We start from the raw sequence: 15,870 nt of genomic DNA on the forward strand, positions 1-15,870 counted from the left end.
GGAAATTTTACTTCACTTTTGAAATCATATTTATTCCTTGCCACGCCATGAAACACTTTCAATTTCACTGTATAATATTCGAGTAAACATACACGTGGACTTGCGCGAGAGAAACTCTCGATTTTGTTAAACATGAGTCCACATTCACATTAAATAGGTAACGATATAACTCTGACGAAATCTGCGATGAAACTGAATGCTAGGGCAAACAAGTCTATGCGCGCTCCGAAAATAGAACGCTCATTGGTGGAAGCCGCGCATGCGCAGATTCTGTGAAATTGGCAGCAATTTTCAAATTCTGTATTCTTATCGCGCTATATAACAAAATTATAAATTTCAATTTTTTTTCTACAAATCGCAAACAAATAACGTACTATCAATCACAGAAAAGCATATAATTAGAAATAGAGTAATTCTGGAGTTAGAAAATAATTTAGACAATTTGTAATAATAGCTTTGCGATTTTTTAAAGTGAACTTTATCCTGCATGTATTATGCACTATTTATCAGTAAGTATGAGTATTCTAAACAGTAGAACTCGGTTATCAGTTGAGAAAGAACCATCCGAGAATTCATGCACACTCGAAATCGTGATCAGAATGGAAACGAAGGAAGGGTATACGAAACAGTGTCCCCAGGAAACGGCCAATCCGATCAGTCGTCTATGTTTTGCGTACGTTTTTTCTATTATCGATTTTTTAAATGAGTTTTCATTAAACAGCTTTCTTTATTTAAAAGCTTTCTTTCTTTCTTTATCTCATTCTTGCAATTTCTTAGATGGCTAGCAGAACTGTTCTGGAAGGGTGCTCACAAGGATTTAGAATTAACAGATCTCTATCATCCTTTGAAATCAGATGAATCTGAAAGATTAGGCAATCGATTGGAACTGTAAGAATTTTCAATATCCATTCGTATTCTGTAGATTTGATTAAAATCTACGTTTCTATTTATCGTACATAGGGCATGGAATCAAGAACTAATAAAGGCGGAGGGGCAGAAGCAACCAAAAGATGGAAAGATTAATGAAAAATTAGAAACTCCACGTTTGAGCATAGCTATAATCAAAACATTCAGGGTTGAATTTTTTGTTATTGGTTTGTTATTTTTCTTGCAATATGGAGTGCTCGTTATATTTCAACCAATCCTACAATCCTGGATTATCAGCTACTTCAAAGTCGATCAAGACGCGAAGACCATCAGCAAAGAAGATGCGCTGATCTTTGCTGGCTGCCTGGTCTTCTGTATACTATTATCCATTTTCGTTTTACATCATAGTGAACGGTTGTCGCAACAGCTAGGGATGAAAATGAGAGTCGCTTGTAGCTCTCTCGTTTATAGAAAGGTACGTGGAAGTTAAATTTTTCAACGATATTTATTTAACAATACTTTACTGTATACTACTTATCACAAAGTTGCTAGGCTATTAAAGCAAAAATTTTTATCTTAAGATTCATGAGATTAACAGAACATATTTTTAAATGCACTTAAGACATATTCGTTGACCGACGATGTATAAATTAGCAGAGTCCTTCGACTCTGACCGATAACACGTTCAATGAATATTCGTAGTTTAATATTATTCTTGCAGTTTTCTAATATTTTACAGTCCAATAATGACAAGAATATTTTACTACTCTATTTAAATTCAGACGCAAATAGGTGTTGTCCTCGTAATAGTAATCCTCATTTCTAATAACTCAGTTTTTACTAATACTTTCTTTATAATTTGTATACTAACAAGAATTTCAATTTAATTAGCATAATCGACGATTGCGTGAAACATAAAATATGTATATAAATATTTTAGATTTCTATTAAACATATCTCCGTTCTGGTTTCAGATATTAAGGCTCAGCAAAAGTGCTTTGACCCAGACCACCTCTGGTCAAGTCGTCAATCTTCTCAGCAATGATGTTAGTCGTTTCGACGAACTCTGCTATGTCCTACATTTCATCTGGATCACTCCCCTTCAAGTAACATTGCTCTCAAAAGCTTCAAATAATCACAGAAAAAGAATTCAATTATGAAACTTCACTTTAAACACAAATCTTGTAGATAATCATCGTTGGCACGATAATATGGCAAAAAGTGCAGATCTCGACTATTGTTGGCATCGGAGTCCTCATCTTGATGACAATGCCGGTTCACGGTATCGCCGTCCAACTGTGTCACAAACTGCGGCAGGTAATAGCGTTGCTTACTGACAAGCGAGTTCAACTGATGAACGAACTCATAGCTGGCATACAGGTATGTGAAGGCACTAAGACTCAAATGATACAGATGCTAAAGGTCTACTCTTCCAAACAAGGTGATCAAAATGTACGCTTGGGAGAAGCCGTTCATGAAAATCGTGGCGAGCATACGAACCAGCGAAATAAAGAAGTTACGCCTCACGTCGTATGTTCGAGGCATTTACTTATCTTTCGCGGTGTTCACCAATCGTCTTGTCCTCTTCTTCACCCTCCTGTCATTCGTCCTAAGGGGGTACCAGTTGAGGCCAGAGATAACGTACATGATGGCGACCTACTTTGAGATCCTACAACTCTCTGCTACCCTATTCTTCCCTCAAGCCCTTATATTGGTTGGCGAGACGATGGTGTCCATCAAAAGATTTGAGGTTTGTATCGAGAAGCTCACTGCTACAAGTAGCGATAATTCTGATCGAGCTAAATTCTCCTGTTTCAGCAATTTCTATTACTAGAGGAGCACGTAAATGCAGCGCCTTCGCAACTTCAAGCGGGGCAGAATGGCTTTCTGAAATTCAAGAAAGAGAAGAAGCCGAAAGAAAAAATACAGATTATTAAGCTGATCAACGAATATCAAAATGCGACAGTGAACGACGTCGGTGGGAATGTGCCAGTCTCTATAATCTTAGAACGTGTAACGGCGAGTTGGTTACCTAAACAGCTACCTCCTACTCTGTGTCACGTTTCTATGACGATTCCAAGCGGAAATCTGTGCGCTTTAGTTGGCCCTGTGGGTTCTGGAAAGTCGTCTATTCTTCATCTCCTTTTACAAGAACTCCCTATAGGAGCTGGAAGAGTAAGGCTACAGAGCATAGCGGAGGATGGCTCTCCAGTAAATAAGCAAGGGTATATTATAGACAACTCCAATCTGAGAATCTCTTACGCTAGTCAGGAACCTTGGCTGTTCTCTGGAACAGTTAGAGATAATATCCTTTTCGGTCAGCCGTATGATAAAGAGAGATATGTCGCTGTGAGTTTTTCGAGATATCTTTTTTCTTTTTGAGGTTTCAGATCAATGCTTTCAAAATCTTTTAACACTGCTAATATTACCCATATCAGGTGACTAAAGCATGTGCTTTGACAAAAGACTTCCAACAACTTCCTTATGGCGATATGAGCAACGTTGGCGAAGGTGGATCCTCCCTCTCTGGAGGACAAAAGGCTCGAGTAAATCTTGCACGAGCAGTGTACAAACCGGCTGATATGTACTTGCTGGATGATCCTTTGAGTGCAGTAGATGCACGCGTGGCCAGGCATCTATTCTTTAAGTGCATCCAGAATTATCTTAATGGAAAGACTAGGATCCTGGTCACCCATCAACTGCAGTTTGTCAAACAGGCTGACACTATTGCAGTACTGGACCGAGTAAGCATAAATGTTCAATTTCCAATCAGGTGATAAGAATTTTCAATGCACTCTGCTCTCGATTGAAGTTTCTGTTTGCAGGGTTGCTTACAAATGCAAGGAACTTATGAGCAACTTATCAAATCTAATGCGGACTTCGCGGAGATGATCAACCGCATTCAAGATACAGCTGAAGCTAAGAAGCAAAGCAAGGTTGCGGATTCGTCTTTGAACAAGGCGCCTCTTCCTCTCTTAGAGAACAGATCCTTCACAAAAAGTATTTTAGGCAGAGCTTCGATAACATCAACCGCTAGTAGTGTGGTAATTATTAATAATTCAGCTCTAGCTCTGAGTATGAATTTTTACAACGGTCGTTTTCAGGTGTCCTACAATTATGAAGACAATGAACATGCGCCTGAAGCGGAAAAGGAAGCAGTAGCAACTGGTACAATTTCGAACAAAGTGTATAAAGATTATTTCCATTCAGGTAGTTCGTACTTCAAATTAGCTCTGTTGGTACTCATGTTTACAATCTCTCAGGCAGCTACCAGTGGCAATGACTACTGGCTTTCTTACTGGACAAATTTAGAAATTGTTAGAAGAACCGTGAAAAACAGTTCTCTGATAGTGAGTCCTCGGTATAAGTACATGTTTAACGACACGTTCCTGTCGAGCATCTTTAGTTTAGATAAGTATGGTCTTTTGACCACTAACGATGCTATATATGTCTATGCTTTCTGCGTTATTGCCTGTACGGTGACAGTTTGCGGGAGAAATTTCTTCTTCATGAAAGTCTGCTCAGATGCCAGTCGGAATCTCCACAATTTAATGTTTTCGAACATTTTACGAACAAAAATGTCTTTCTTCCATCACAATCCTTCTGGTAAATGCTTGAATATATGAAGCAAAACTTGTCTAGAAGTTTATGTTATACATATGTCTATCCATACAGGTAGAATCTTAAACAGATTCACAAAAGATGTCGGTGCAATGGATGAGATTTTACCGAAAGTGATGTTAGAAGCTCTACAAATCTTCCTTGTGATATTTGGCGTTCTTGTTATGATAGTTATGGTTAATTATTGGATGGCCATTCCTTTGGCGATATTGATCACTTTATTCTACTTCATGAGATTACTATTCTTGCGAACAGCGCAAAACGTGAAGCGTCTCGAGGGCACAAGTATGTAATCTCAAGAGAAAACACATATGTTTAACACAATCAGATAATTGCACTGAAATTAAATTCCAGCAAAGAGTCCTGTCTTCTCTCACATAAATGCTACTCTGAATGGCTTGACGACAATCAGAACTAGTGGGCCAAACACTATGGTAACATTGCGCAAACAGTTCGATTACTTACAAGACATACACTCAGGTGCATGGTACATGACAATAGTGACGCCCATTGCTTTTGGTCTATCTCTCGACGTAATTGCCTGCATCTTTGTCGGCTGCATCTGCTTCTCCTTCATCCTCCTCGACAAAGGTACGCCTAAAAGAACTATTTCGGCATAAAATATATTCCCAGAAGTCTACAATTATTTTCGAAATATCGTGAAAACTTTAAAACTGTTCTGAGAATCAAGATCACTACTCACATCTGTTCTTAAAATATTTTCAAAGGTGACACACTCGGAGGCAACGTAGGTTTAGCCATTTCACAATCGTTGATTATTATCGGTACCCTACAACACGGTATGAAACAAAGTAGCGAAGTGGTAACGCAGATAACAGCGGTAGAGAGAATCTTACAGTATACCAAGCTGCCTCGAGAAGGATCGTGGGAAAGTGAAAATCCTCCCCCGCCGAATTGGCCGACGCAAGGTCGTGTCAGCTTGAAGAACGTTACCATGAAGTACGAGAAGGACGAGGATCCTGTGTTAAAGGTAGTTACAAGCTGAACTTTAAATTGCTGTTAGTTTCTTCTTCAGTACTTCTGAAGTTCTCTTCTTCTATCACAGAATCTGAACGTGACGATAGAACCAGGATGGAAAGTTGGTATAGTGGGCAGAACAGGTGCAGGAAAAACGTCCTTGATATCAGTGCTGTTTCGCCTATTCACTGATCACTTAGATGGAGAAGTCGAGATTGACGATATCGATACGAATAAACTGGGTCTTCACGAATTACGTTCACGACTGTCGATCATTCCTCAACAGCCGTTCCTCTTCTCTGAGAGTCTACGTTATAATCTAGACCCATTCAACAGCTATGAAGATGTGCAGCTATGGGACAGTCTCCGACAAGTGGAGCTGGACGATCTTCTCCTGGATCAGAAGGTGATGTACAGCGGGAGCAACTTGAGTATTGGTCAGAGGCAGTTAATCTGTCTGGCCAGGGCAATCTTGAGGAACAATCGGATTCTCGTCCTAGACGAAGCCACAGCTAACATTGATTCACAGTAATCTTGATTATTTCTTCATTAAAATAACGCCCAAGTTCTCCAGTTTATGAAACCTTCTTCGTTTCAGCACGGATGCCTTAATCCAAAAGACGATACGAACGAGATTCGCTGAATGCACAGTGATTACTATAGCTCATCGGTTGAACACTATCATAGACAGCAATAGAGTTATCGTGCTGGATGCAGGTCGCATTGTGGTAAGTCGAAGTTCACGTTTGAAGTCATATAGAGGCATTCAAATATAATTAGACTTTTTTTGTAAATGCAGGAGTTCGGCTGTCCTCATGAACTGCTCCGTGACAAACCAACAGGGATTTTCTCGCAGATGGTGGATAACACGGGTGTAACAATGGCACAAATTCTGCGACAACAGGCGGAGAATGCTTGTATAAGGAACACAACGCAACGGAATCTTGAGTTGAGTAGTCAGAGTTCCATCGAAACAGACATCACCGACGCTGTCATTCAGAGTAGTCTTTAAAACAATTTTAGAAGAGTGAGATAAGCTATAAAAAGGAAAGAGGTCTTATTATTAGTGATTGCGAGGATGGGTTGCAATTAAAGTAAAATCAAAATGTACTGAAAGAAATGTTTTGCAACTATTAATTTACAAATTGATGAATAGAAGAATTACCTCAGATTTGTTATATTTATTTCAAATGAGTATTAATACAAACGCATCTTAAGGAAGAAATTAAAAATTAGTTTTCAACCTTGATTCTTTACCACCGTGTTTAAACATAAGATTATTACAATACAGAGCTTGGTAAATATTTATCAATGATAACCATTCCTGAAATTATTTTAGTCATTAGCGTTAAGTTTTAAAAGTTAATCTTGCACACTAAATAAGTGTATAGAGTAACGAAACAAGTATGTAAATAAATCATATAATGTACAGAAATCTGAAGTGACTAAATAAAGGTTCATACTGTGCATACATATTGTCAATGTAATACATTTTACAAACAGAAGAGTAATTTAAGAAACGTATTAATGAAATGTTAAATCATAAAATTGGAATACCTTCTACGCATATTCCTGTATTTGTTTCTACTGTAGAATAATTTATAATGTTCCTCTTTACTTCTAAATGAGATTATATGTGACACCATGTCACACTTACTTCATAAAAGGCAATAAGTTTCTGTACTCTGTTTTGGGACTAGACTCCTCAGCACAGATAAACTTTGTCTGTGTTCTACGAACTTTAACTGAACACGTACACATTCTGAGTATAAGTCTTGAGTGTATGTATACTCTATATGTATATGTATAATTATTTAGATCCTTCTTTTTTCTTTATTTCTTTAAGTAAATTCGTTACTAAAGTAAACTCTAATAAGTGTACTTTGCTCTTCGTAAAATTTACTTTTCTCAAAACTTTAAATCATATTTTTGCATTAGAATAGTTTTGAGGAAAAATTATCACTGAATCTCCTATGAAGATTCCCCTAATTCTTTTCTACGTATTGAGCTACACGGTCTGCGTGAACCGATAGCATTCAGATATCCAAATACCTAGAGTATAACAATAAAAGTAATACACAGCCTATATAAAACGAGAATTCGTGACATTATTTACATATAATGGAACGAAAATCACAGATAGATTAATAAAAATATTGAATATAATATACTTATGTATATGCTCAATTCTAAAAATAAGTATAATTTTTCAAAATATCGTGCACGCATGTCCTCTCATAATTGTATGATATAAATTGCATAAATACACATAATAAATATTCTTAAAAAATAACAAAACCTATCAATGAAATGATGCCATACGAAACTATTTGAAATGAAGATTCAAACATTTAGTGCACAATGTTTTGAAAAATATCATCCAATTTTTATATAATATTTTGTACATGTATATACATACATGTATACAGTACGTCTGATTTAAATATAAAACTGTAGATAACTTATTCTTGTTGAGCGAACGAAAAGTATTCACATGTTACACATGTAATGATTTCTTGTAAGTTTCTCTTTCTTCTTCTTTATAGTTGTCCATTTACTCTATCAACAAAAACAATAAGTTACTAACACTTTTAATTACAATTTTTTTAATTGTATATATGAACATAACGTATGAATAACATACCCAAATATCAGAATTTGAAACATTTTAAGCGGACCGTGGTATATACATTTGTATTTTATATTTTATATACACTTCACATTGTGAAATATTTTCGAGGATTAGTAGTTGAGTGTATTCAATAATTAATGATACCTTCGAAGATTTTGAAAGAATTTATGAAAACCTTGCAAGAAATCAATTCTCTACGTGGTACAAAGTTCATATGTCAGATATCAAGAGTTCTAATTTGTATATTCTCTAAAAACTAAGTATACAACATAGTAATGTAAACCTTTTAAATAGTACTTATAATACATTTGTTTTTCACTTACTTACTGTTTCTTGTAATTTACTTTCAGTCCTTATAGTGGTACTTAAATGTATTTGCTTAACTGTGATTTACGTGTCATGATCATGATCATGATACAATTCGAATTAGAAACTATGTTTGATTTATCCTTTTAGATTGTTACTTCGTGCACCTAAGATTAAATCTTCACTTAAAATATTTAATGACAATGAATGGTTCAAGTATGAATCATCTAATTTTCAAACAACCTAGTAGGCAAATGTGTCCATTTCCGTTTGAATAATATATAGTAGTACTTGCTCGTGTTGTACCAGCAATTATATTGTAGTAACAATGTCCTAACATTATTGAGTGCTTTTGTAATTGTAAATTATGTCAATATTCTCCAACACTTCATGTCATAGCTATGGCGATTCTATTTTTGTAAGTGCGACTATAAACTATAGTTCTAAGTATATATAACAGCGATTTTATGAATAATCTTTAGAATACTCCCACAGGTGTTTTTAAGCTTTTCTAATTCATATTATAATTAATTATACCGTTCTTCGATTTTACTTTGTTAATAAGAATATATTCTTCTATTTTCTTCTGTATTATAGCAAATTAAATTAAAGAATTAAAAAAATACTCTCAATGTATCCTTGATTTTTTGTAAATATTTTGGACCAACGGAAAACTGAAAACATTGTTATATGATATTTACCATACACTTTAACTAACTTCTTTGTTTCCTTCATTCTTCTGACAATTTCTTGTGCGCTGGAACTTCACCTACAATTGTTCCCTTAAATGTATTTACTTATTTAGTCTTCTATATTCAGCAAAAAAAATTATGTCATCTATCGTTATCAATATAAATATCTTTCTTCCGTGAATTCAGTAAGCTTCTAAGTTAAATAACAATATATATCTTCAAATCTTTATACTTTAAATGTAACGTCTGTAAAATACACGATAACGTGACCGAGAAAAAGTCATAAAAATATTAAATAATATGAATAATATGAACATTAAATAGCTTAAAATTAATGTTTGGCATCATTGATAAAATGTATCTATGCTTATATAATCAATCTGAATGCGTTTCTAAAAATCTAAGATATATCTAGATCAAAATATAAAAGTGTTACTCCTTTGCATTAACAATAGTCTGTCTACTATTTTTGTTATACTGTTGTTAAAAATTTCACAATTGCTAATTGGAACTTAAAATACTTTTTGGCAGTTATAACGTTCTCTTGAGCAATATGTATATTCTTTAAATTATAAATTTATTCCCGTGTATTATCTCGTTTGCACTTGCGATTTTTATTCATAAAATGTTGCTTCGATAAACAGAATCATGTACCATAATCTAAATTAAATAGACTATGTGTATATGTTTGAAAATGGAATTCTTTCATTGCGTAAATTATAACATTGCTAATAGTGTTTTAAGTGTGTATACTCTACAAAGTAATAATTATCATAATAATTCAATTTAAAACAGTTTAAAGAAATCTAACATGATTACATTTTATATTCTTTTTTGATGCATCGTTAATGAATATAAACTTTGGCAAGGTATCTATTGCAGCTATCTAACAATAAAAGATAGGAATCTACGTAAATGAGTATACTCACCATTGGTCGAAGGACTCAAAATTTGTGTTATTTAACACACTTAAATAATCAATAACGAAATAACATCAACGCTACAGAATTATTAATTAATAAATTAAAATTATGACCATAAAGCATGAATACCTGGGGACAGTGTTAAGTTATTGGACGGTGAAGCACAGAGAAATATTGCTAAACAGTCGTTTCCCGGTCCACGTGGATATACTCCACGAAACCGGGTTGCTGTTGTCAGGATGCTGCTCCAAGTAGCGTCTCTTCTGTTGGTGCCCGTCTGGGTTTATTGCTTTTCTTTGTACCCTTATAATGAAGTCTCTTTGTGCGCGCTTTTGATCTGAAATAATAATATACATTACTTAAAACTACTCTATCTCACGTAATAAAGATGTCACTACTAAAAAATTACGCAGAATTGATTAAAAATCTGACCTGCTAATGAGCACAGCGAAGAAGCACGCAAAGGCAGCAATGATTCCAGTGACACCTGCTACTACAAGCCACATCTCTGATGGAAGTAGTCCTAATAATTTCGCACCGTTGCCACAATTCGCCTCGTCATGTCCAGATGGACAGTGAGGCCTTCCATCACACCAAAGGCTCGCAGCAATACAAGCACTCAGTTCAGGACATTTATGAGGACAGTCTCCGTGAGTTAACGTTTCGTTTTCTACCCCCCTCTCGGGCAAACGCAATTGTCTACGTAATGCAGCTCTGCTTTTAGAAATCTCAAGCCAGGAGGCTGCAGCCTGACCAGACTCTCGCGCAACGAAATCCAACAAAAGCGCAGGTGGTCGCGGCGGTCCTGGCCACTTGCCCTCCCCAGTTCCTCCTAACCATTCTTCTGAGAACACATGAACGGTGAACTCTCTTGCACCTGGTTCTGCGGGACACACCACTTTTAAGAGTTTAGGTGGCCAACCAGAGTAAAGAAGAATTCTATTGGTCGTTGGACACTTTGCCTGATCAGTCATTTCAGACACTGGAGATGGTTCCAGAGGAAGAAACCAGCCCCAAGTTAACACGAACAGAGATCTGTTTTCGCGGGCCTCTACTAGCCAAGGAAGTCCCTCGCAGTAAATGTCTGGTCTAGATAAAGGTGGTGCTACGAATCGTAATTCTCCACCTACGAAAAGAAAAATATTCGATAATTCAGAGAATTGAATTAGTAGAATATAGAAAAATTTAATCACCTTCTCCGCGTACTCTCTGTTTTCTAGGGCACTCAGGCGCTCGAACAAGCTCGAAACTAGCATAAAAGAAAAGTGTTTCGAAGTCTTCGTGGGGTGCTTGCTGATCAACCAAAAAGGTGATCTCAAGAGCTTTGCTCGAAGAAATATGTGTCAATGGAAGATGCGATGTGTTATCACACAGACAAGCTCTTGGAAGCCTCACGTCCCGCCAAGGCGCTTCGTATAAAACTAAACGAGCTTCTCTAGAACCCACTTCCTCGACGCAACGTGGTCGGCCAGTATGAGGATCTAGCTCGCTTGTACAAACAGTTGATTCTCCCAAACTGACATTGTGCAATGTTAGTCGTATTCTTTCGTCTGGGCCAGCCTCAATTCGATATCTACAATCTAATCTCGAAGATCCACCTCTGCCGAAGAGACGAACATCTCGTGGCGATGTCACTTCTCCACTTCGAACTTTACGCCAGACTCGACTACAGACTCCGTCGCCCCAAGGCTCCCCGACTTGTATGGTTGAAATAAATTCGTACTGTGCCTAAAGTGGTGGAACAAGAAATGACGTTGTAAATATACACTTCGATTTTTGAGCTGCTGTAACTCCATAAAAAAAAATCGCAGGGAGATGAGCCTGGTCCCACTCTAAAGGGCAAAGCCTCTACTTTAACGTCCCTGAACTGAATTTGTCCAAAAAAAATTCTTGACCTCATGACACGACGAGAGAGAGGGGGTGGTTTTTCCCTAAATATTTGCCAAATTCAGACAACTGTCAGGAACTTAATAAATTTTTTTCGGGATTTCTCGTAAGGAGATATCAAAGTTGAAACCTTCCCCTTTCGAATGAGACCAGAACGAACGTTCTGCGATTTTTTTTCGTCGAGTTATCGCGCTTTAAACGAAAAGTGAGCCGTCAGCCTTGGAATCTTGCAGTGATCCACGACTCAAAAAAGTGGCCACTATTTGAGCTGCTGTAACTCTGTCAAAAAAAATCGCAGAGAGGTGAGCCTGGTCTCATTCTAAAGGGCAAAACCTCTACTTTAACGCCCCTAAACTGAATTTGTCCAAAAAAAATTTTTGAATCCATGACACACCGAGAAGGACAGAGTAGTTTTTCCCTAAATATCTTTGAACTTCAAACGCCGGTACAGAGATTAATAAATTTTTTTCAGTACTGATTCTACAGTACAATTGAAGTCTAAGGCCTCCTCTTTCTAACGAGACCTTAAAAATCAATCTACGATTTTTTTTCGTTGAGTTATCGTAATTTGAATGAAGCGGTATCTAAGGTACACTTTTAATAAAGTGGTACCCGAAGTATACTTTTCACTTAAAGTGCTAGAACTCAGCGAAAAAATATTGTAGGTCATTCGTTAAACACTCAGTCGAATAGGGAGACATTTGCCTTCAATTTCTCTCCGAAACAAATCGCGAACAAAATTTATCAAGCTCTGTACAGGCATTTGAACTTGAAGGATGTTCAGGGAAAAACCACCATCTCTTTTGTGGCCCGCAGGCGGATATACAGAGACCTCCAAAAAAGTTCAGTTCGGGGATGTTAAAGTAGAGGCTTTGCCCTTTAAAATGAGCTCAAGCTCAATGCTGTATGATTTTTTTTCACGAAGTTATAGCAATACAAATATCGACAATTTTTCAGTCCAAAATTACTGATTCTGGCTAATAAAATGACTTTGAAATTTGCTTACATTAAAGTTAACTGTATGAAGAGCAGTACCCAACATTGTTTCCATGCGCAATGTTAAAGAAGGTGCCACAGTAATATAGCTCTCTTCTTCTGTACACGGTCTTGTACTTCTAGTAACGTTCCTCAAAGCTGCGTGAGCGCATAACTTGGGCGTATCGTCGCAAAGCGTGGCCATTGGAAGTCCAGTAGTCAGAGTACCATCCCAAAATATTAATTTTACTGCACAGGGTACGTCTGACTGTGAGCTAGCATTATTTTCAACACTACCAGTTAAATCTCGCTGAGAATACGACGAGAAATATATCCACACTCTGTCTCCAGCGGACCCTTTAATATTCCAAGTGCAGCTAGAGTTCGGTGGCAGTGCATGCAACGGTGCTCTTAAAATGCCGCTTCTTTTGTTAGTACCATTTACAAAAAAGTGGCAGCCTTGAGGACCCTTGGCATAGTCGAGTCCATCAGAGTCAACATAAACTACTTGAATCTCCAGTTCAATTCGTAAGGTAGATGCGCCAAGAGGGATAGCTATCGGAGAACTTCGAAACTCTGTTTGCATCGTTGGACCTCTGGCAGTGATCCTTGGTAAAGGTCCTCCGCAGTAAACCAACAGAACTGGATCTTCTGGGCGAACGCCGTCGCGAAAGATGAGACGATCTTTCTCTGGAGGACAATCCTGCCACACGCTTAAGGTAGTGTTAGCTGTGGTGATACCAGCTGGGCCAGTTGGTGTAGATTTCACAGAAATCATAGCATGCTTGCACGTAGGCACCTCCTTCTGCCTTATAGTGATCAGACAACTGGCATTTCTCGGATACTCCCCAGGGTAATTTGGACTTTGTAATCTACACTGTTTCAAATGACACTCGTAGAAATTTCTAGAGCAATATGTGCCTGGCACTGGCGAACCTCTTTCGATTGGAAGTTCAGGCTTCCCTAATCTAGCGACAGCCTCGTTGCGTGCCACGAATCTGTACCTCAGACGGAACTCGAATGGCACAGATGGAGGTGCGTGAAACAATCGTATCGATGCAGTAACAGTACTCGTTTCGCTATAATAAGAAGCTTTGCTCTCTCCAACTCCGCACCACGAGCCTCCTGTAAAGTGTCTACCTAATTCTGCTAATTGCAATGAACCTTCTGGACAGCTCATGATAAAACTATCAGTGTTTGGATCTACTCTGCCCACGCTAAATGCATCCCATAGGAGCTGCACCAATTCTCCATACCCCTGGCCAGCAGCGGTAAATGTTAAGTGGCAGAGGAAGGGCAGACGTTCCTCGGAAGGTCTTGGAAGATCCAGTTTGTATGTGCGTCCTTCTCGACCATGATATGTACGATTACAGGGGGTACACATCGCTGGTTCGTCGCTGTTGTCTCCGCAATCATCTCGTCCATTGCAATATGCGTCTATAGGTACACAATGCCCATCCCTGCAAGTTAGCTCAGCCAAACCACAGTCACCGGCTGCTGCGTAACCACTCCATTCAGACAGGAATAGTAGTATTCCTATTAACAGTGTATTCACTCGAAAAAGTTTGTGACCACCACCAGCATCAGCTACATCCTGCAAAACAAATATACTGTGTGAGAGAGAGGCTGTTTTATGATAAATTCGTCGCTTGTCCTCTTCACGAGTGCTCTAGAAAATCTAGTGTTTGTATATTTTTCTGTTAAGTGGGTCAAGCGTGGAACATTAGCGGTGAGTGCTTTAACAATTGTTTTCTTTCAATGAATCCAATTTTATTGTTCGAGTTTGTGAACGAGAAGTCTTCTATTAAAAAAATCACTTGACTGTATATTCCCGAGCCATTTAAACGAGGAATGTTTCACAAAGATAAAATTCATCGAGATGAATTGTATCTAAATGGCACTCTTCCAGATAAAATCAAATCTAGATTGCCTCTTTCACGCTTATCTACTGTACACCCTTGCGCGGAATCTCGCATTTGAAAAGTACACACCTCCCGATATACTTTTGAAAAGGATAACTGGAAGCTCACTTCAAATTCCTTTCTATTATCGAATCAAAATCACTGAAAATAATAAACTATATTTACTACGACCGTATTAATTCTAACAACTGAGGATAAAAAATCATTGAACCACTTTGCATGTCTAGAAATCCACTCGCACCGCAGAAAGTATTCTGTTTTAACACGTGTCGCGGAATATTGATGACTGTAATAATAGCTTTCCGAACTATGTCGCGCTAAATATAAAAACTGGTTCCCTGATACTTCCTAGTCCCACGTTAAAAGAATGATTTACCATAATCATCTGTCAGTGAATCGAACATCACACCAGCAAGTCTGAGGACGTAGCCGAGTCGATGAGCCTAAATGAAAGCTTCACGCTCGGGAGGATCATGTGTCTTTGGAATGTGGATCGAGCACATCGAAACATTGTCCCATGGCTACCAGCGAAAGCCGACACACTGTTATAACGAACGACACCAGTTAATCGACATAATTATCGCCTCGGCATCGAACCGTGGAAATCAGAGAGACCTTTCGAAGAAAATAAACGTGTCTCTAATCTAATACAACGATATTAAGCTTCTCGTTCGCGACAAGGAAACAAGTTGGCAGAGCACTGAAAGACCAGTGACCGAATACGCAGATCCACACCGTGAAGGGGTTGATGCGCAACTGCACAGCGAAGAGAAAAGCCCGGAGGGTTGCTTCACTGCAGGGCATACCGGGGTAAGGGTGATGGAACGAAACGGGGCTGAGCTCAGGGCCTGGCGCCTCAATGCATCGATCGCTGTTTGGTCCTCCTCTGTCTCTCTCCCTCTCTCTCTCTCTCTCTTCGTTTCGACGCCCTAAAGCACGCTACATACAGGGTGTTCAGCTACATGCCGGGGAAAATTGGAGGGGCAATTCTGGAAATGAGAATACGACAGAAATTAAAAATACTGAAATTATAGTCGGGACTTAATTTGTTAATTAAGTGTTTAAAA

The 15,870-nt window shown here is 38.0% G+C and overlaps 2 protein-coding genes across 2 annotated transcripts; one reads left to right on the forward strand and one right to left on the reverse strand.

Moving 5' to 3' along the window:
* Positions 1 to 599: 599 nt before the first annotated feature.
* On the forward strand, positions 600 to 6,937 carry LOC143184711 (ATP-binding cassette sub-family C member 4). Its single transcript, XM_076387142.1, has 16 exons — positions 600 to 673; positions 778 to 888; positions 961 to 1,342; positions 1,842 to 1,973; positions 2,056 to 2,247; positions 2,309 to 2,617; positions 2,686 to 3,216; positions 3,306 to 3,611; positions 3,693 to 3,911; positions 3,972 to 4,473; positions 4,543 to 4,773; positions 4,843 to 5,079; positions 5,217 to 5,479; positions 5,555 to 5,994; positions 6,065 to 6,194; positions 6,266 to 6,937. Exons 1-16 carry the CDS (start codon positions 600 to 602, stop codon positions 6,476 to 6,478), a joined length of 4,272 nt encoding a protein of 1,423 aa, XP_076243257.1. The 3' UTR covers positions 6,479 to 6,937.
* A 14-nt stretch (positions 6,938 to 6,951) lies between these two features.
* LOC143184706 (uncharacterized) lies at positions 6,952 to 15,522 on the reverse strand. The gene is made up of 6 exons (XM_076387129.1): positions 15,180 to 15,522; positions 12,913 to 14,475; positions 11,213 to 11,747; positions 10,452 to 11,145; positions 10,149 to 10,356; positions 6,952 to 8,025 (listed from the first exon to the last, which is right to left on the reverse strand). The coding sequence occupies exons 1-5, from the start codon at positions 15,186 to 15,188 to the stop codon at positions 10,254 to 10,256; spliced, it is 2,904 nt and encodes a 967-aa protein (XP_076243244.1). The 5' UTR covers positions 15,189 to 15,522; the 3' UTR covers positions 6,952 to 8,025; positions 10,149 to 10,253.
* Positions 15,523 to 15,870: the final 348 nt, after the last annotated feature.

Source organism: Calliopsis andreniformis, chromosome 10 (assembly GCF_051401765.1).
Source record: "Calliopsis andreniformis isolate RMS-2024a chromosome 10, iyCalAndr_principal, whole genome shotgun sequence".
Classification (NCBI taxonomy): Eukaryota; Metazoa; Arthropoda; class Insecta; order Hymenoptera; family Andrenidae; genus Calliopsis; species Calliopsis andreniformis.